This window comes from Zonotrichia albicollis, chromosome 10 (genome assembly GCF_047830755.1).
Source record: "Zonotrichia albicollis isolate bZonAlb1 chromosome 10, bZonAlb1.hap1, whole genome shotgun sequence".
Classification (NCBI taxonomy): domain Eukaryota; kingdom Metazoa; phylum Chordata; class Aves; order Passeriformes; family Passerellidae; genus Zonotrichia; species Zonotrichia albicollis.
The window spans coordinates 4,374,776-4,395,391 of record NC_133828.1 but is presented as its reverse complement, the minus strand read 5'-3'; the positions used below and the strand labels follow the sequence as shown (position 1 = coordinate 4,395,391).

The 20,616-nt window shown below is 37.1% G+C and overlaps 1 protein-coding gene across 1 annotated transcript in view; it reads left to right on the top strand.

Moving 5' to 3' along the window:
* ARHGAP15 (Rho GTPase activating protein 15) overlaps positions 1-20,616 on the top strand; it is a 321,279-nt gene that overhangs the window by 179,523 nt on the left and 121,140 nt on the right. The window contains exons 9-10 of the mRNA XM_005491382.3: positions 8,424-8,546; positions 17,510-17,608. Of these exons, the coding sequence (XP_005491439.2) occupies positions 8,424-8,546; positions 17,510-17,608 (222 nt within the window). The remainder of the gene's footprint in view (positions 1-8,423; positions 8,547-17,509; positions 17,609-20,616) is intronic.

The following is a 20,616-nucleotide window of genomic DNA, read 5'->3' as shown; positions in this document are numbered from 1 at the left end:
AACTGAGGCACTGTGAATTAATTCTGTCCTTTATTGTATAAGAAACACTAGAAGTTCATTGTGGGTCAAAAAATATAGGGTTATGAGTATAATCAGAGACTGACTACAATGGGAATATAATTAAATATTAAATTAATTTACTTCTAAGATCTAGAAGAATGAAACATAATTGATAAAAGTTTCAAGAAAAAGTAAATTCCTTGGTAGGATATTCTTTCTGGAAGGGTCCCAAAAGACTGGATCTGAATTAGAGGCTCAACACGGTATCCAAGCACATGTCAAAATTTCAATATATGAAGCATTTGTACAATTCTTAACAAGGCTGATATAAATACAAGACTCCCTTGTTCTCTACAGATAATTAATTTGCTTCCAAATGCATAAAACAGAATTATATGTAAGTTTTTAAGGTAAAATTTCCACATGGCTACTGGCACTGAGCCCCCAAAAGGGTTTTATTTTGGTGTAGAAAATGGTAGAAATGGCTCCTGGTAGAAAATGGAACCATATCATTTTCTTGTCCTTTTGTCTGAGCAGTTTAGTGGAAGTGATGACTATTCATAATATTTGCAAAAGGTTGAAAAGGTTTTTTTCAGATTAACTCAGGAGGCAAGTTTAAAGACTTGAAAGTTATTTGCATATATTTCACAACAGAAGAAAGCAAACAGAACTCCACATTCCATAAGCCCCTGAATGCATTATTTATTGTAAATTACTTGTTCAACTTAATCTGGAAATTGTCTACAGTATCTTGCTCTGTCTTCCTCAACCTCCAATTGCATGGGATTCCTTTTTTGTTTTGGGAAGTCTTCTTAAATAATATTTTATACGATATATGTCAGCTTCAGAAGTCATTAACTCAAATATTGCAGTTCTTTTTCTCAGTAACTGAGAAATGAGTGGGATGTGTGGCTGCAAACTCTGATTCACCCAGTTAGGTACGGGCAAGGACCACTCTCCAATTCCTATGTGTTCCAGCCATTGAATATTCTCCCGGGAATACTTTTGCAAAGAGGCTGTGTCAAGAGTCCTGATCCCTGAGATTATCTTGGGCAGACCAGTTTCCCCTTCCCAAGTACACTGTGCTCTCTCTTCCTAAACTCTAAATACACTGTGTACTGCAGCACATTTCATCCAAGCCCCACATGTTTTACATTAGATGAACATAAACTGCTCATACTGTATGAATAAAATGAATTCATTGATTTCTGGCATTCTGGTTTTTATATTCGAGTTAAGTTTGTATAACAGTGTTTCTAATATTGTGACAATACAAAAAAAAAATTGTGGAAAGAAAGGCTTGGCAAGTTCTGAGTGATCTAGTCCAGTCTCTCCTGTCACAAGGTACAGTGTTCTGTGTCCTCATACATAAATTTATTAAGCTGCATCTTAAATTCTTTTAGTTTTATTTGCCACCACGACGTCTTTAAAAGGGTGGTTTAGAACTTCATATTATGGCCAGTTTATACTCATCTATTCTCATGCCAACATTGTTCTTCAGTTAAAACAGCTCTTCTCCCTCCCTGCTGTCCTCCTCTCCTCTGCTGCTCCTTTTCCCACCCCCACCAGCAAATTCATAGAGAACAATCCCAGCTCTTCCCAGCCATTTTCCAGCTGGCCAAATGTGCCAAGCTCCCTGGTTCCTTCCAAAATCTCAGCAGCCTCCTTCTCCTGGTGCTTGTCGCTGCTGCTGCCTGCACCTCTTCTGCCAGGAATTCCCACCTCACATATGTGTCCATGGTTATACACTCATGAGAGAGGGGGATTATTTTTTTATTAATTAAAATTAAATATTTTGGATTTGTTGTTCAGATACTGAAATAGGCTGCCCAGGGTGGTAGTGGTTGAGTCATGATCCCTGGAAATGTTGGAAAGATGTGTAGGTGTGGCACTGGAGGGCATGGGTTAGTGGTGGGCTTGGAAGTGCTGAGGAAGAGTTGGACTTGATGTTCTTAGAAGTCTTCTCCCACCTTCATGACTGCATGATTCCATAATTCCAATCCTTCTCTAACCATGCTGTGCCTAGTTCTAATCCAGTTACTCCTGTTTCCAGTCTCAAAGTCACCAAGTTTTTGCCTGATATCCCAAATTCTTGTCTCGATTGATGATGCTTCCAGCCTTGAGTCAACAAGCAATTTTTGGAATGCTTCTACTTTTCCTGCTGAAGTCTTTAATGAAAACTCAAAGACCAGTTCCAAGAATATTTCAGGACTTCCAGTGGTAACTTCCCTGCAATTCAGTAGTTCTTTCAACAAAGCTCATTTTAATACCTTATTTAGTCACTTCACAGTTATTGTTTTAGTTCTCTACATCTTCTCTAGTGTAACTAATCATTTCCTATTTGGCATCATATCAAATGCACAACTGAAATCCAGATAGACTTGGCCTATTACTTTTTCATTTTCAAAAAAAAAAAAAAATTGTTTTATTAAAGAAAGGTATCTGGTATGATCTGTGTTTATAAATCCAGTACATACTCAAAAATATTGCTTACATTTCTAAACATTTATGGGGCAAATACCACTAAGAAAAGCTGTGTGAGGAGTGGCATTTTTATTTTACAATGTAAATGTGTAGTGATGTTTAACATGCTATTAATTTATTTCCATTTATTATTAGAGGGGGAATTTTTTTTTTATTTTGTAAGCATAAGAGCATGATGCAAAATATGAATTATACAGCCATTTTATTGAATCTTTACTGCTAATGCACGCAAATTTCACAAAGTGTAATGACACTACTGAGCACTTAAGTTGTTAGGCTGTCATATTACAGAAAAATTATTTGTGCTATATAATCACTGTTTTCTTTTTCCTATTGTTTATTTCTGAGCTTACTTCATAAACATCTGTAAATGTAGATGTACTTGCTGTGGCAAATATCTATTATTGCACCATAAACCTGAATCACTTCAGGTCCTTTGGTGCCAAATCAAGCAAAATCTTCTGAGCCTCTCCTGGAAGGTGATACCCATTCTGATGCTGCACATTTTGAATCTATGCTCTGTAGTTATAAATTCTGTAATTTTGAAGCTTATAAGAATAATGATCAGAGGCAATGCCCAAATCCTGATTTATTTTTTTCCATTCATCGTTTTTCTAGTGATTTTAAGCTGACTGTGTACCTGTCTCTAATTTTACTCTTAAAAAAAAAATATTCATTATAGTGTGTATAATTCAGAGACATGCCCAGGGATTTCACCAAGGGATAAAACAGGATGACTGGCAAAAGTCCTTCACTCAATAAAGAAGGGGAGGTGAATTCTTTATCCTTTTAGAGGAGATTTTATTGGCTCCATCTCAGAGCATCACAAAGAAAAGGGAGGAAGAAGGACTTGGGTTTGTCACTTTCAAAACTCTGGTGCTGTTTGAAAACCTGACAGTTTTAACAGGCAATGATGCATGTTGCTCCTTCCTTAAAGGACTAAAAGTAGTTTTACATCTGCTGCAGGCCAAAAAGTTTTGATGAAATGTTGAATTCTCAATTCCAATGATATCCAATAAAACTTGAAGTTATGAGTCAATATATTAAATTAGAATGTAAGCATAATCATACACCTCTGCACATTAAGATATGCGTCTTCAGAAATATAAGACACTCAGCAATTAAGCATCCCCATTGCTTGAAAATAATTAATTAACTAATTAATTCCTTCCAATTAATATTTTCACACATATGTGGTAGCACTGCTGTTAGACTGGCACTTTCTTTCTCCAAAGTCACAGAGACCTATTCCTGCCTTCCTCTTTTACTATCTCAGCTTTGTTTCTGTCCTGCAAGGTGTTGCTGAGGACTCTTGGTTATAAGTCTGTAAAGGACTTTATATTATTATTTTTTTAAGACGACAGACATGAGAGCTAAGCACAAGGATCTGTTCATATGTATTTTAAGAATATTCCAGCTAGGATTTTGGTCAGTGTATTCTGTGTTTTGAATGGTCAAACCTGTCATTTTTAGTATTCCTTGGGAAATAATTACTTTAACTCTGTTTAAGGGTGTTATATATATCATTATACTACAACTCATCTCTTTTTAAGAACTTCAAAAATTTTTAACGTCTTTGAAGAGTACTAAAAAAATATGGATGGTCCAGGCTAATTATTTTGTTTTTTTTTTTTTCCTGGAGATCAAGGCTAATGGAAGAGAAGGTAGGATTGCAAAGATATTTAAATCTCTTATCCATTACCACTGCTGCTCTTCATTCTGCTCTTTCCATCCAAATGAATTACATACAGTAATTTTGGGTGTTATAATAAACAGATAGGCATCATAATAATGTATTTCAGTTAGGAAGAGGTACTTGAAAGAAATTGGTTTTGCAATACACATGATGTGAGACAATCAATAGTGCTTTAGTCTGACAAGCACTGTCAATATCCATTGTCACAGTTCAGAAAGTCATTAATGGATAGTTCTTCAAAAACCAATGCTTTCAACACATTGGAAGTGTTCAGATACGCTGTACCTGGCAGGAATTAATCATAGGTAAACCCCTGAGATTATGTACAAATGCAGAGTAAATTAAGAGTGAAATAAAAGTCGTTGGAAGGAATTTGAGACCGTGTTATAGGAAGTTACAAAGTATTGCCAATAAAATATGGAGTTTAGGACATATTAGAAAATTTTACACTCTGAATCACCCAGGAAACATGGGTGATGTTTTTCCTAGGTGTGATGTTTTGAGCAAAGAATGTCATACCCAGGAAAAAAATTCTGCTAGAAATACATTGTCTAGATGCATTATTAAATTCACAGGAAGTTATCTCAAACATTTTTATCCTGGCCCTGAAGAGTTCAGAGCCTTGCCTACTTCTGTGAGTGGTCAACATACCAAAATCTTGGAGCAAGACTTTTGTAGCATCACCCTGCCATTTTTTGGTCACTGCTTAATCCTGATTAAACTATAGTAAATTTATTCTCATTAAATCATGGTTACAATCCAGGATCTTGAATGTTAAAAAGTAATCATTTGTCTGTACATCTCAAAACTTTGTTTTGTGTGGAACTTTATCACTGGGAGGTGTTACATTCATTCTTGCTTTCCATGCTTCTGTTACTTATATGCTATTTTTAAGGCTAGATTTGAATAAGGATTCAGACAATTTTTAAAAGCCAGAAAAGTACAGTCAGTTTTTGATCAGTGCTTTTTGGTGTTTTTTTGGTTTTTTTTTTTCCTGAGCATTTAACTTGTACTTACTGCCTCTAATTCAGACAGTGTTATTACAGTGCTATCCAACGATAAGGGCCAAAGATGTCTTCTTTCTTTTAGTCCTAAAAATGTGTTTATACTGTTTTAGTTTTTGTACCCAATCTGAACGGCACTTCCCTATTGTGATTAGCTAGTTTGACTTCATACATCTTGAGAACTGAGGTCAAGATCTTGCCATTATTTCATTTGTCCCTTCATACCTTTCCAACCTGTGGAATAATGGAGGTCTAATAAAGTATCAACAGTAATCAGAAATGCTTTTCTAGATCTAAGGATTCAACTTACTCCAGCCACACATGAAAATAAGACGATATTCAGCTTACATTTTTGCTGATGAAGTGCCCTTTTACACACTTGTACTAGCAGAAAAAATTGCTATTATTTTATACTTCAGTCCTTAAGAGTCTTATTTTTGTTTCTGTATAGAACTGACTTCTCCTGTTTTATGTTGTTTGATATTTGCCAGCTCTCTTTCATGTAGGGTACTTCTGGCCAAATCCAGAACCTGAAATTTAAAAAAGAAGGTGTTAAAAAAGTATTTCTTGTGTTTTTTGAGTTTTATAACTGTTGTAAGGTTTTTTGTTTTGTTTTTGGAATTTTTTTAATAAAATATTTGATATAGCACAGCCATTTTAATGTCGGGATATCGCGAGAAAAATTGTTTGGCAAGAGAAGGAATATTTCTAAGTGAGATCCCAACATGAATATTTCTGCCTAAGCTTAGTTTTGGAACATGCTATCTAAACTCTTAAACTTCTGTGAGGCTTGGAGTTTTTTTTTGGTGACTCACATCTATTTAATAGAATAAAATGAGAAATTCATCAAGTGTCGTTTTGAACTTTGTGTCATACAGCAAAATGTGGTACATACAAAGATATCCACGACAATAATTATTCCTACCTCTAGATGTAGTTTTAACACCATAATTGCTGTTTCAGGTATAAAACTTCCAGCTGGGTTAATTGTTTTTTAAAGAGAGGGGTGTTCACCCTGCCGTTCTGCCCTTCACAGGACGACCACATGTACTTCACTTGGAACACCTTAAATAGTCAAAGTGGGCGTAAAACACTTCAGAGCCCCCAGAATGGGAAAAGTGGCAGGCAAATGGTGGACCTAAAGTATATTTTCACTCCTGCATCATTTGCATCATTTGGGGAAGCTTCAGGATGAAGCCAACCTTGTTGTGAATTGCTGTGGACAGAGTGACACTGAGAAACAAAAGAGACCCCAAACTAAATACAACTCACTTCACTGTTTCAAAGTACCACTAAGATGCAGAATTAGAAACATCGATTTGTTGTTCTTTTTATAGCACAGCCAAGTGACTTGGAATTTTAGCTTGTCCCTGCCAAGGATTGCTCAATTTCGAACAAAAAATCCTCTGCTATAATGTTAAAAAAGCACCAACCATCAATTGAATGCTAATCTTTATGTTCTATGATACATCTCTCCAGGAATGCTACCATTAAAAAATGTGAATTTCAGTTTTCATAAGTGATGGATTATTGTACCAAGCCATGTATTTTCCAGTAAAGTGTCCTTTTATTTGTCCTGTGTGATTACTAGTTTGTGGAAGTATGTGTGGGGTCATTTTAGTGCTGTGGGAAAATGGAACACTCTTCTGTTAAAATCAGTAGTGAAATCAGAAGCAAACTATGCTCTGATCATTGTAGGCATGTGTTTAAATATTGCTTTCCTTAATTGGCTATGTTCTATTTACTTAAAATGAACAATTTGGCAAGTTTTTCTCCCTTGACAACAGCAAAGCATAAACCATTTTATAAGTTTGGCTGTTAAAATCAGATTTGTAATGTAAACCACAATATTCCAGGGTTGTTGCTGTTGCTTAACCAGTTATTTTAACTTGCCATTGTTTTATAATTGTGCACCTTTAAATGTTCTGGTTCTGTTTAAAACTAATGCAAAATGCCTTGATAAAAAAAAAAAAAAACAAAGGACTGATAATAACGACCATATTTTTAATTTTGCTCTCTCTTTGCTTGGATCCTCTGACTGAAGATTGCTGCATTATAGGGGAGGTTCAGTCTGCATGGGGAGAGGAGGGAGCATGTCTGCAACTGCAGCAAATTATCTCTTTAGAGATTCTGTCAAAGGGACAATGGACCAGGCTCCTGCCAGTGCACCTTGTGGAGAATATTGTATTTTGGTGGATTGATTAATTGATTAATTGGTTAATTGATTTCCAAGAGAAGATGGAAGTCTTGCTCTTTCCTTAGAAAGAAGAAGCCACCCCTCTCTGAGCTGGAGGCCTTTGCCATGGGGGCTGCACCTCTCTGGCTGCCCCATTAAATTAGTCAGAAATGGGCACAGAGACAGAGCTCAGGACACTGAACAAGAGTCATTCAAGGTGGCCAAGTCTCAGGTGATTCATTAAAAATCTTTAAAAACCAGCTTGTTTAGGAAAAACTCTAGGAGAGGTCTCCCTATGGCATCTCTGCTACTTCTGGAACAGGCTGAACTTCTCCTTACTGTTTTGATAGCCATCACTGTGCCCTGTAAGCACCTCAGCAGAGAAAAAGTTAAATTTATGCCTTTGAAACCTCCTCCAGGGGATTTTCTGCAGCTGGATTCTATGTCTTTTTGACACAGAGCAGGAATAAATTGCGCTCAAATTGTTTCTCAGTTTGGTAAATGCTTAAATATAATAAAATATAATCATTAGGACGGGAATACTTTTCTTTCCATAAATTAATGCGTCTTGCACACATTTCGTGGCACACAGCCATGTTTTCTATAACTGCATTAAATATATATATATAACGCTTAATCCATCTTGGCAAGAGCACCCAGTCCTTCTCTGGTGGTGTGGCCATCCATCCCTCTCCCATTGCTAGGAGTGCACAGCTAATAGTGCGTAGCATGCTCGGAGCCTGGAGCTGGAGCTGAAAAATCACCCATGTGAAACTTGTGGGATCCGTGAACACTTCATGAGCAAACTGGTCGCCATCCAAATACTTATGGGCAATAAATAACCGAGCTCTGCGCGTAACCCACGGGGTGAACTCGTCGTGTTTATTCACAAAAGTATTCATCAGATGGTTTGCAGTGTCCAACCGGCCACGCTGCTGACCTACCGCATGACTGGGGTCTTACCAGGGTGGTTGTGGCCATGCTTTTCTCAGGATATCTCAGAAACCTACTGTTAATTCAGAAATATCATTTCACTAAAAATTTCTCTCTTGATTTCCTTCAGTTTTCAGGCTGAACTACAGTGCCTCTGACACAAATGACAGAAACAGAATTAAAAGCAGATTAAAGAAGTTCATCTCCCGAAGACCCTCCTTGAAAACATTGCAAGAAAAGGGACTTATTAAAGGTGTGTTCAGTCTTCTATTCTTCTTTTTGGTGTAAAAATTTAAAAAATCACAAATTAATATTTGACTCAGTACATTGGACAAGCACTTCTTAAATATGGTTTTGTTGCTGTGTCTCATAACACACTGGAGAACTATAAAGAAAAAAAGAATCAATGTATGGTTCATCTACCTCTGTGATATCTGACTGCTCCTGCAGTTTTTCTGCTTTGGTGTGCAAGTGGTAAAAGCTCCTCAATTTAACACCACAAACAATGCAAATCAAGATGCTGCACAACTCCATTTCCTTTTAAGAAAAGAATATCAATATAGTTTTATGTTTTAGAACCTAACATAGGACCCTCAGATGCTGTGCTGACTAATTTGTTGAAAGACTTTCTGCTGTTTTCTCTCATTATTTTTCTATCTCACCAACAAAATCCATTTTTAACAATTTGAAATACATGTCAACGAATAAGAAATGCTTTGAATCTGTGGGGTTTTTTTTTCCTGTTCCAATTTCTTGCTAAGCTGGTCAGCCATCACATATTCTTAAAAAATTGTTTCTTTGATAAAAGGTGTTTGTTAGTTTATCCAAGAAGTGTTTCACTGAGAAGCTGGTAGTTAACTTGAAGGCAGTAGCATTCTGACCACTAACATCCGAGCAAAGCTGTGCTTTTAAATATTGTCTGGAATAATACTTGAAAAATTTACGCACTCCCAAATTATTATGTGTGAAACCCACAACTGCACATGCAAATTGACTAGGAAGAGGCATTTTGCCAGCCACCCCTGTCAATCTCTGGAGTGTGGGTTTTCCAGTGGTGTGTCAAAAATGGCAAGGGGTGCTCCTAGTGTGTATTAAACTTGTCTGTCCTGAGCCAAGAGATTGACCCCAGCCAGAATAAGCTAAAGCAGCCACAAGAGTTCAACACCAGCTGGGCCCATGTCTGGAGAGAAGATTTGATGAATTAAGTTCTTATGTTTTAGATACGTGCAGAGATGCTCAGTGCAGTGCTGTTTACTGTAAGGAAATCTTCATTATGTGAAACCACAACGTGCCTCAGTTTTGAGGTGCTGCTTCCAGCTGACACAGAAACCTTGAAAAAATGTCATTTGTATGTCAATATGTGTTTATGAGGTGTGCACACCTGCACACCAAACTTTCAGGATCTGTCCTTATACATTTTTAGTAACTGATTTCAATACTTCAGAGGGTTTTGCCTTTTTGAAGTACTTCTGGAGTTGAGGGTGGGATTTGAATGCATCCTGTTAGTTTGTTTCAGTTATTACAGTAAAAGAGGAGTAATTTAAGCCTTTTAATTTCTGGATTTAAGGGTTGGAGTTTTTTGCTTAATAAAGTGTGGCTGATGAATCTCCTGCAGTGTTGCATAGGGATCAGATGTGATCCCTGCTAACAGATCCAGATTCATTAGCATAACTCAAATCCACCCTCTAATATATATCTCTAGGAAAGCCAGATGAATTTGGGTTTGGCTAGAGCTGCATTAAACTCTTGATTCATCAGCATAACTTGGTTCTACCTGGGATACTTTTCCATGGATAACAGAGGAGTGGTTGATTGGTGGCTCAGTAACTCAGAATCTGTACCAGGCACAGTTTTATTGCCAAGCTAATGTTGCCGTGAAGAAAACACGTTAGTTATCTACCATGAAGTTTCATTAGGATTAGGTTTTGGCCATGCAAATGAGGCAGGGTTCGTTAGCACGGCTTAATTCCAATCTACAGTAAGTCTATGTGAAATGCTCATTTGATAAGGTTCCTTCATTGTCTTCACCACAGTTTATCCCCTTAATCTGTTAAAATGTTATGAAAATGCAGTTGCGGTGCTTATGCAGAGACCACTTTTAAATGTTAATTTTTAGTCTCGCATTAGAATATTTTTAAATCACAAAATTCAACCACCCAGATTACCAATGGAAAGCTTGCCAAATTTTTGTATTATAAGATGCATCTATTTATTTTTCTAAAGGTGACTTAAATGGTTGCAGAAACCCCTCAGAACTATTTATTTGCTTGATTCTTAAGGGAAAAAAATGTTAACCAATTTTTACAAGAAAAATTCCTCCAGCTCTCAGAACATGCCTACGACCTTTTATTCCATAGGGAAATACTTCTGTCAGAATTGTAAATCCCTTAAAATAGGGGCTTGTAATAAAAGTGTGTATAAAGCCTTGCAGGACATCTTGGTACCAAATTCCTGACAAAGAGCTGTTCTGTGTGCTGGTGAAGAATTGATATAAATATCTGTGAAGCGTGTGGTGTTAATTACTCCAATGCAGTGGCACTGTAGGTGCTGTGAAAACCTTCACTTTTCATCAAGTGCTATTCATATTTGCCAGGGGCACTATAAAGCTCTCAAATCTATATTGATTTTTTACATTGTATGTCACGCTGGAACCAAAACTCCAATAAATTTAACACGTAAATTATAGTCATGAGTAAATACATTTTAAGGTGGTAAGTTCACTTAAACATAGTCCTGTGCTCAGTGAGTCGTTGATGCATGCACACTTGGCCAGGAGACTCCACACATTTCTCCACATTAACCAAATTTGGGAATACAGGCTTCAAAATTAAATAGCAGTTTGATCTCCTGGGGTACTTTGTTCTGCCAACACTGTTATCAGGAAATCTAGAAATTATGTGATTGTCATTTAACTCTTACCCTAACTTTGCTTGTGTAGAGTGTAGCAGATATCCATGTAGAAAGTAAAGTAGGGAGTTAAATGAAAATAGTAAGGAGGATAACAGTCAGGGCAGGAAATGTAGAAGACTGATGGTTAAACTTTAGCTACATGTTGATCTGAAAATGAAGATGCACCGACACTTTGCATGACAAAAAGTTATTTTTGTCCTCATTGTCCCGTTTGCTTTCTAGTCCTGTGCAGAAAAGAAGCCAGGATGGGAACAGCACGTTGGCTCCATTCATTGCAATGGGCTGGTGACTGGGGCTCTTCGTGCTCCAGCCAGAGCCCTAATGAACATCATCTGTCCTTGTTCCATCTCACTCATGCTTACACAAAATACCCTTGGTCTCGAAGCTTTCTGAAGCATTTCTGAGATGATGTGCAATGCAGGGACATTGTGGAATGTGCTTGTGTCTCTAAGCACAATTCTGTTCTTAGATATACACGTGCACACAACCTAGAAATAGTAAATAAGAGGCATGTCCCATGTCTGCCATTTGAGCAGTGTTATTTTGAGAATAACTGTCCAAATTTATACGCTAGGGCAGGGGTCCTTGGTTCCTCGGCATTGAAATATTCTCAGAATTTACAGAATCTGCACTAATATGCTAGAAAAATAATATATAAATCTTCTCTTTTAAAATGACTTTATAGTCTATAATTGAACTTTGATCTTTATGTTTGAGCTTTGTCATGATTTAGTATTACCCAGAATGAATTGCCAACCTCCAACTTGATGTTGGCCTCCTAGCATCCTGATTTCTGAGATTTTCTAGACCAACAAAGGAAAAGAAACTTCTGTGAAACTGTGATTTTAAAGCTATGATGCTTGTGTTGGTAATACACTATCACAAAATACACTCTCAGCAAAGAGTAAAAAAACATTAGCAACAACCTCATATAAATGACACTGTGGGAAATGAGGAAAATGAAGCTATGCAGCTGGCAAGAAATTTATTTAGGTTCCTTTTCTTCTAGGGTGGATCTTTCTTTCCCAAAAGCTAGACACTGAAGGAACTCCATTGAATGTATTTCATAAGCTAAGGCAAAAACCAAAACAGCATAAAATTTGGAACGGTTACAACTGTTTCAAGATGAAAATAAAAGCCACTCAATTGCTAGTGAAAGGAACTAGCTGTGATTTGGCTTGATAGCCTATAGAACAGAGCTCAGCATATGTTGGTGGTTGTGCAGATCACAGCACAGAGATCTCCAACCATTCCATTTCCAGGCAAGGGAAAATGTCTTTATTCTATCATATGTTTCACTGGACCTTGGAGGAGTTCAATGTAATGAGCAGAATGTTCATGAGAAGTCCAAAAGAGCAGATTAAGGCCCATCTTTGGTGTATTCTGTAATTCTTGCAGATTATGAAGGAATTTTGCAAGTGTTCTGGTGCACATCAGAGCTTAGGGACAGTTGGGAAATGTTTCCTTTGACTTGCAGGGACAATGGGTCACAAGGGTATTTCTTTCTTTGATATGGACATTTGGAAGCAATTTTCCTAAACCTTGTGGATGGCCAGACACTGAACAAAGTGATTTGTTCCTTTGACATGATGCTAAAAAATGATTCAGAGAATTTTTAAATGTCTCATTTTGGGAGAAATGTTTTGAGTAGTACACCAGACACCTTCTCTTTGAATTCAAACAAGCTCTTGTCTCCAGTAAAACCAGAATTTCTTAAAAGAGACCTGTGTCTGTGGTACTATTTTCCCTTTTTCTGAGAATGTGAAACAAATCTGGCAGCTCATATGCCACTTAATAGTAACTGTTCACAAATGTAATTTTTTTTTTTTTAATTAATGACCACCACGGATCAACGATATATAGTAAATCTTCACATTAAAAGGACTGGCAAGATTCCCAGCTTGCATAAATCAGGGGAGCTCCATTGACAACCTCGCCGACTTCAGTCAGCTGAGGACCTGCCCCACTTATTGTAAAAGTGTCATGGCATTATTTGGAGCCCCAGTCTGGAATCAGCATCACTTTAATGTCTGACTTAATGTGTCTGACTACACACAGAGCAGCTAGAAGAAGTCACCTTTAAGAATATGGCTCCAAATGCATGACTTCCCTCTGCAAGGGTTCACAGCTCTGGTGCCTACTGTCCTATCCCTCTCCTTGTACATCCATCTCTGATTTTCTCTTTTCATTCTCCTTCCCTATTCTGACATTTAAGCAGATACAAAGAAAACAAACTATTTGGATGTTGGTACAAAGCTCTGTTAGTCCAGCAGTTCAAATCCAGATGTTGCACAGCTAATTCTATTCCTGAAAGGCACAGGATTACATAGATATAATTCACATTTCTAAAAAAATTTGGCATTGTACCATTATACCATCTCCTCTCATGCCAGAATTTAAGCTTCTTCCTGAGACTTTGGAGTATTGGACATGCCCTTCCCTGTTTCTTTAATAAAAAACACTGAAGTATGAGTTTCTTCCAAGTGTGGCCACATCTCATCCATGTACACCCAAAACAGTTAAACAATGACATTCTCAGTGAGGATGTGGCTTTAGTGATTTTGTTTTAATTGTTTCTTTTCCAGAAGAATTGTCTCCCATAGTCGAGATTTCTGCAGCCTGGGTTAGTGGCTTTGCTGCAGCTGGAAAGAGCTACTCAAAAGAAAAAAAAAAAAAAAAAGTAGCCCTGTCAGGCTCAGGGAAAACTTGAAGCTCCCCAGAACGAGCAATTCATTGAAGCCATAATCATCATTTTATATTATACAACTTGTGAACGTCCATTCCCTTTTCTTCTGGTGTCTGGTTTTATATCCCTGTGTGAAACTGTCACACACCCCACCATCTCCAGCAGAATTCTTCTAAACGTGCAGATAGCAGGGATGTGTAATGTAAACCATACCACCAAACATATTATGAATATATTGCTCTTCTTAAAAATGCTTGTTGGTTTTTCATACTACAGTATTGACTAACTGTCGGTGTTTGATGTATGGTTTACCAGCCTGATGTAGACTTATGGTTAGAGCTTAACTTGTTAGTTCTGCTTTTGCAGCCAATTCAGAATAACTACAGATGCCCCAAGATATTAAAATTGACTGCTCAAATGGACTCAGTGTGGGAGTTTCATTGGTTTTAAATTGATAACAGCTGAAAGAGTGAATGATTAAAGCTGTATATGGGCATAGTATGCAGCTCCTTTGTACGAGCCCTTGTGAACAGAATCCACTGCATGGGAATTGCCTTTGTTCTAATAAAAGATATTTCTGAACAATTGTTAGTTTAAATTTTTAAATGATGAAACAAGAGCATTTCAGGAGCCTATGGAGGAAATAATTCCTGAGAAACTGGAATAACTCTGAGAAGATAAAGTGGATTTCTATTCAGAGGGGAGCATTTAAAGTTAAGTAGCATTCCATAAGGTGGTAATTGTGTCTATTTCCCAGGCATTTGAGTTAAATAAGCTGGATAAGAAACATAAACTGTCATAACAGGAGGTTAGGAGTGTTGTGTACATCTCTTTTTTTCAAGTCATAAAAGATGAAGTTTTGGAGGACCTTATCACAAATAAATCAAACAAAGGGGGTTTTTGCTTTCCTTATCCCTTTGGGAGCAGTTCTTTTATTTTTTTGAAAAAAATGTTCTGGAGAGCTTTCCCTTAGACTAGTTTTAAAATATGTATACCTCTCCACTTATAAAAGAATAAGAAAATAATATTTTAATTTTAGTTACATACCAATCTTGCCTATAAAAGTGAGCAATTCACCATTCCTTGTGTTTTGAAATAGTGCACAAACAAATCTTAGCTGAGTTTTCTTCAAGTATCCCTGCGCCCTCCACAAGTGTAAATATGGCAGTGGAACTGCTGCCATTCCCATGTTTATGTGCAGGAACAGATCCAGAAAAAAATCAATTGATTAGAGAGAGTCACGGAATTTGTGGTCCAGGAGTACTCAGAATTGAGATTATTTGGATGACTCAAGGGATCATGTACTTGTAAATACTCATGAATTTCTAGAAGGGGAAAAAACCCTCCAAAGCAGTTGTGTGCTGTTGTTTTACCATAGTCAATTTTGATGCCCAGGAAGTATTAATGCTATTTTGTTGCCCTTCCATCCAAGATAAAAATCCCGAGTGCCTGTATTCTAAAGAAGAGATGATCTAAAAGTTAACTGTGGGGTACAAAATGTGACTGTATCCATGCAGTGAAAGGTATCAAAAATGAGGTTTAATATTTTGCTGAATATATAGAATCTGAACCAAGAAATGAAGTAACGGACTAGGTGAGAATTGTAAAACTCTTTTCAGCCTGTTCAGAATTTCCTCCCAGGAATACCAAATTCTTTGTGTTCATGTTGGAGATTGAAAGAGTAACTGTGAAATAATTGTAGAAGTTGATTATAAAGTGGTTATAACACAGAAGAGAAACTGCTGAACAGCAACACACTAATTTCATTTCAGTTCTTCATGTGTTGCCATCTAAACACAGTGCAGTTCTTTGCCTGTTTTGCTTCTGAAACTGTTTACAAGTGTCTTTGTCCACCAAATAAGACATGTTTTTACTTCTTTTTTAACATAATTTACATTGGAGACCATTCCATATTATGCAAAGAATTTGACAGGTCTTTGCTAAAATTTTAAAAAACAATTAAGATGTCAAAAGAGGAAGTGCTAGTACATTTTAATCATAAATCTCTGTATGTATAATTACCACTGAAGGCAGCTATAAATGTTTTATGAAGAAAATGTAACCAGACTGTGCTTTGTCAGAAACATAACCCCAAAACATGTAACAGACTGTTCGCTAATGCTTAACGCCACACATGCACACAACCTTCCTCAGAGCAGTGCTGTGAACCCAATCCTCCATCCCTTCTGCAGCCCAAACTCCAGATAACTTCAATTCAATCTCTGATACTCTCCCAGAATGCAGATCACACACTTTGGGAGGTACTGGTGTAAATTGGTGCATCTCAGGGAGTCCGAAGCGACCCCTGCCCCGCACCCTGGTTCTGTCGCTGCCTTCCCTGCTCTGGGTGTCAGGAAAGAAAAGGCAATCGAGTCACTCTTGAAATCTGAGCTGAGTATGAAATAGTGGTGATTAATGAAAATGAAGCTTATTGCAGCACAGATTTTTTTTTTTTTTTAATTGTTAGTGAGGATAAGTTGGTTTTAGAGCAAAAAGCACTCCAGTTGGTTATGGTCCAGTGTGGTGGCACTGGCCACGGAGGAAACATCCAATTCCATGGGAGCTGCTGGGTTTTTGATGCAAAGTCCAGACTGCTGCTATCACCTTTCAGCTATCTATATTATAATTTTCAAAGCCTCCACACCAATTTACAAACCATAGTGCTCTGTTGAAATGCTATATGGAGACTGTCTCTTCGGATAAATGATGACAGTACACTCCTATTGTTTCAGCATTTAACTGGCTCCTATTGAATAGTTCCTCTCATCTGTTTGATTCATTCTGATTTTAGCTGACAACGTCCCTGTTACTGATTGCTCTTTTCATAATCTCTCAAACACACAGAGTGGAAATGAGGTGGAGGAAGCTAATTAGTAATCTGAGGGGTTGAACCTGCTAATACAAATATGTTTCAAGATCAACAGTCAGAGTTGATCAAAACTTTGAAATCACAAAAACTAAAAGTTGCCATTATCTAGTTAGAGGATTGCTTGTGAAGGAAGTGAGACTGATCATTCGTTAAACATGGTGTAAGATGAAATCAACATCAAAAGACATCTTGTATCTCCTCTTTTTCTGAGCAGGCGATTCGATCAGTAAAGAAAAAGATTTTGTGAAGTTGAGATGAAATTGTACTGAGTCCTGATGATGCAAAGTAATGAAGTCCTTGCCCTCATACAGTGCTCCATGAAAGAGTGAAACTTCCAAATGCATGGAAGGTACAGGTCACCCAACCAGAGGAGTTTCTAGGTTGGACCAAGTGCATCATGTTGAAATTTGCATTCAATGACTTGGGGAGCTGTAGCTCTGGAACTGCCTGCACATTTTCTATGGCAGGTCTAACCAAACTCTGGAGACCTCCAAGCCTTATAAAAGTCAAAATTAAGGTGCAAGTGGCAATTGAAATTGAATCCATCAAGCATTCTGAGCAGCAGATGTGGAGGGATTTTGTTCTGGGGCAAAAGCTAATGACCACTAGGACTCAAAAAGGATTTGGTTCCAGTTTTGTCAATGCATCTTCAATATCTGAGTTTTAAATTAATAGGCAAGCTGAGAAGAGAGAAAAATCTCACCAATAATAATATGCCTTAATGTATTTTCCTCTTGTCTTCCAAATGTAGATCAAATTTTTGGCTCCCATTTGCACTCGGTTTGTGAGCATGAGAAATCTACAGTTCCCCAGTTTGTAAGACTCTGCATAGAAGCTGTTGAAAAAAGAGGTGAGTACCTTATTATTTGATACTTTCTTTTTACTCTAATAGTAATCAAAACTTTAACCTTGTAACTCTGCTTGGATTGCCAGGGTAGGCAGACAGTACGTTCTATAATATAGTTATGAATGGAACTATATCACATTCTGTGTATCTTCATTTTCTTTATATGATAAGACATTAATAGAACTCATTCATGCTGATTATTCTGTATTTTTCTTTGACATGTTGTTGGTTTAGTCTTTCTCTGGGTAAGCAAATGTTAGCCATCAATAAAGTGTCAGTAATTTCATTCTAAATTCCCTGGTGAATGTAAGGCCAATACTTTTTTCTAAGTCTTGAATTGTATTTAACCGAAATAAATGTTATTCTAGCATGGCCATATTTTTTTTTTCCTAATGAGTGCAGGTGTCTAATTTTTACAGTTATTTTAAAAGTCATAATATTGCAAAAATACTGAAATGGGTATCCATCCTCATTAAAAGTTTTGATTAATAAGAAGGATTTTCATAGTGTAAAAAAGATGTACTTAACACCATTGCCTGCCTTCCTTTCTGCAGTGTGCATCTTCTCTCACTGAAGGTCATTTTCTTTGGAAGGTGCATGCGGTAGATGCAGAATCTTAAAATGTATTGTATAAAAATGTGAGGCTTCATCACCATCTGTTACAAGTTTACAACTTGTTCCAGGGATCTGGGGAAACATATATCTTGCAAAAGATAGAAAATTTATTTTCAGAATAAGGCTGGGTGAACCCATTGTCACTGCCATATACTGGAGTCTCAGAACAAGAGAATCCATGAAAAATAAAAAAGATACTTAGAGTGTTACCCACAAAGGCAGAAGCTATTTTAATTCTGCCATTGTTACCTGGTTTTATAGTGAAAGGTGCAATAAAACTACCCTGGAGTTTCAAACTCAGGGAAATTCATGCTTTAATTATACAGCAAAGAGAGCACTGGGATATTATTATTCCCAGAATGATTGGCAGGAAGTCAGAGACTGAAACAAACTGGAGATCGTTCAGCAGGGGGAGATAGTAGCATTGGGTTCTTGTGGAGGGAGGCTGGAGGCTGGATAAAAAAAGGGGAAAAATGTGTGAAGTGCCTATTAATAGAGGAGGAATTGTGAGGTGAAATTCAGAACATGAAAAGGAAAGGCAGAGATTAGATTGCAAAAATGCCACTCCATGCAGAACGTGTCTAACAAACTGCTTGGTTACAACCTCAGCACGAGTTCCCCCAAGAATGTGCTGGATATTTCATAGATGTTTTGGAGTATCTGACCGCTCACTCCTCCAAGCAGAAGTGAGGCCAGAGGTCTCTGCACTGCTGAACAGTAATAGAAGAATTCAAGGAACGTAATTAGATGTTTACTGTCTGTGAGATTGTCCAAAAAATGTGCATATTAGAAACTGGATGTATCACGGTTCCTTCAAAGGCAGTCATCCTTCTGAGTACTGCACTACAGTTCTTGTGTTTCCTTCAAACTTGCTGTAACTCAGAGAAGCTTACCCCTTTTGGTTAGCCTAACATGTAAATAAAAGCTAATCACATGGCATGAGATAAAAATTTCACGTTATCACTATATTTATGAGTTTATATTTGATACGCAGGGTTTTTTTTCTCTATTATCGTTTTCTTGGATTAAGATGCTTCCATTTACTCGCATTCTATTTACTCAGAGTGTTGTTTTTACTGAGTTCTGGCATAAACTATCTCAGGACAGCAGTAATTTATGTGAAGCTAAGTCCAATGTTTATGCAAGCTTCTGATGACATTTTGTGCCGGGGTTGGTATTAGGAAGCAGTGTGTGGAGGTGCCAAGTTCTCCCGGCATGGCTGAGACTCAACAGATCTGAAACCCTCCTCTTAATGGCCAGATATGCCTCCAGCCAAGACACTCAACTGCAGAGTCATGGGAAATACTTATGTACCAATTATGGGAAAGGCACATTTAATGAAAACTGTATGTTTACTTTCATAGTCTTAGTAAGATGGCCTAGATACTCGGTACAGCTGGCATATTGGCTGTGGTAGAAAAGCTTTCTCTTCCTATTTAGAGAATATATCATCCACATACTGTAACTGTACCAAAAAATGTTACGTGCGTGCTGCGCTTCAGATAAAGCATTATTAGGAGAAAAGACCTTAGGAGACCATCCCTAAATGTTACTTACAAACCATTTGTGCTCCACTGAATGGTTGTGTTCTTAGCTATCAGCTCATGGATTTAGTTTTTATTCACCTACTGGTTTTCTAGTTGTTTTTCTGAATTTTAAAGCAAAATCACTGTGCACGGAAAGTCTAGCAGTGATCTGAATAAATGATATTAATTAGTACATTTTCCTGAGTAGACGAGGTTACACACAATAGCCAAATCTAGCAATATTCTCCCACAGATTAAAAATATACAGGTTGTCATTAACCATTGGCAAGATTTCCTGTTTAGTTGTGCTATTTTAAAATGATTCTCAAAAGGATGTTCATTCTGAATGTATTCTCCTCTAACTTAAATAAAAGTTTGATCATTTGTCCCCTAATTTGCTTCTTTACCATTTCAGAACAGGGGTGCTTTCTAAGATCTGATCTAAAAAGTCTCACACCACATATTTATAGATATTGTGGTGTGAGATTTTGATATTTATCTATCAAACAAGGATTCACTTTAGAATGTGATAAAAATGATATGAATTCCACTTTTTCAGCCTCTTTTTGTATTTTTAGTTATTGAAGTAGAACTGTGAAACAGAAGGTCTTTCTCCATTTTCTCAGCCATCTTGCAGAGCTGGTAGTGGAATTTAATAAAGAGAGGCAATAAAACTGTGCCCATTCTTGGATACTTGCAAGGGAATTGTCACATATTTATTTTTTTTTTAAGGAAGATCAGTTTTTCTCTTCATTCTTCCTGTACTTATGAATTACTTATAATAATTACTGAATTATTCATTCATAATTTTTGATTAACTTCTAGTCCTGATTATTGAGCTATTCAGACCAGTGCCTCTAAAGTCAAAAC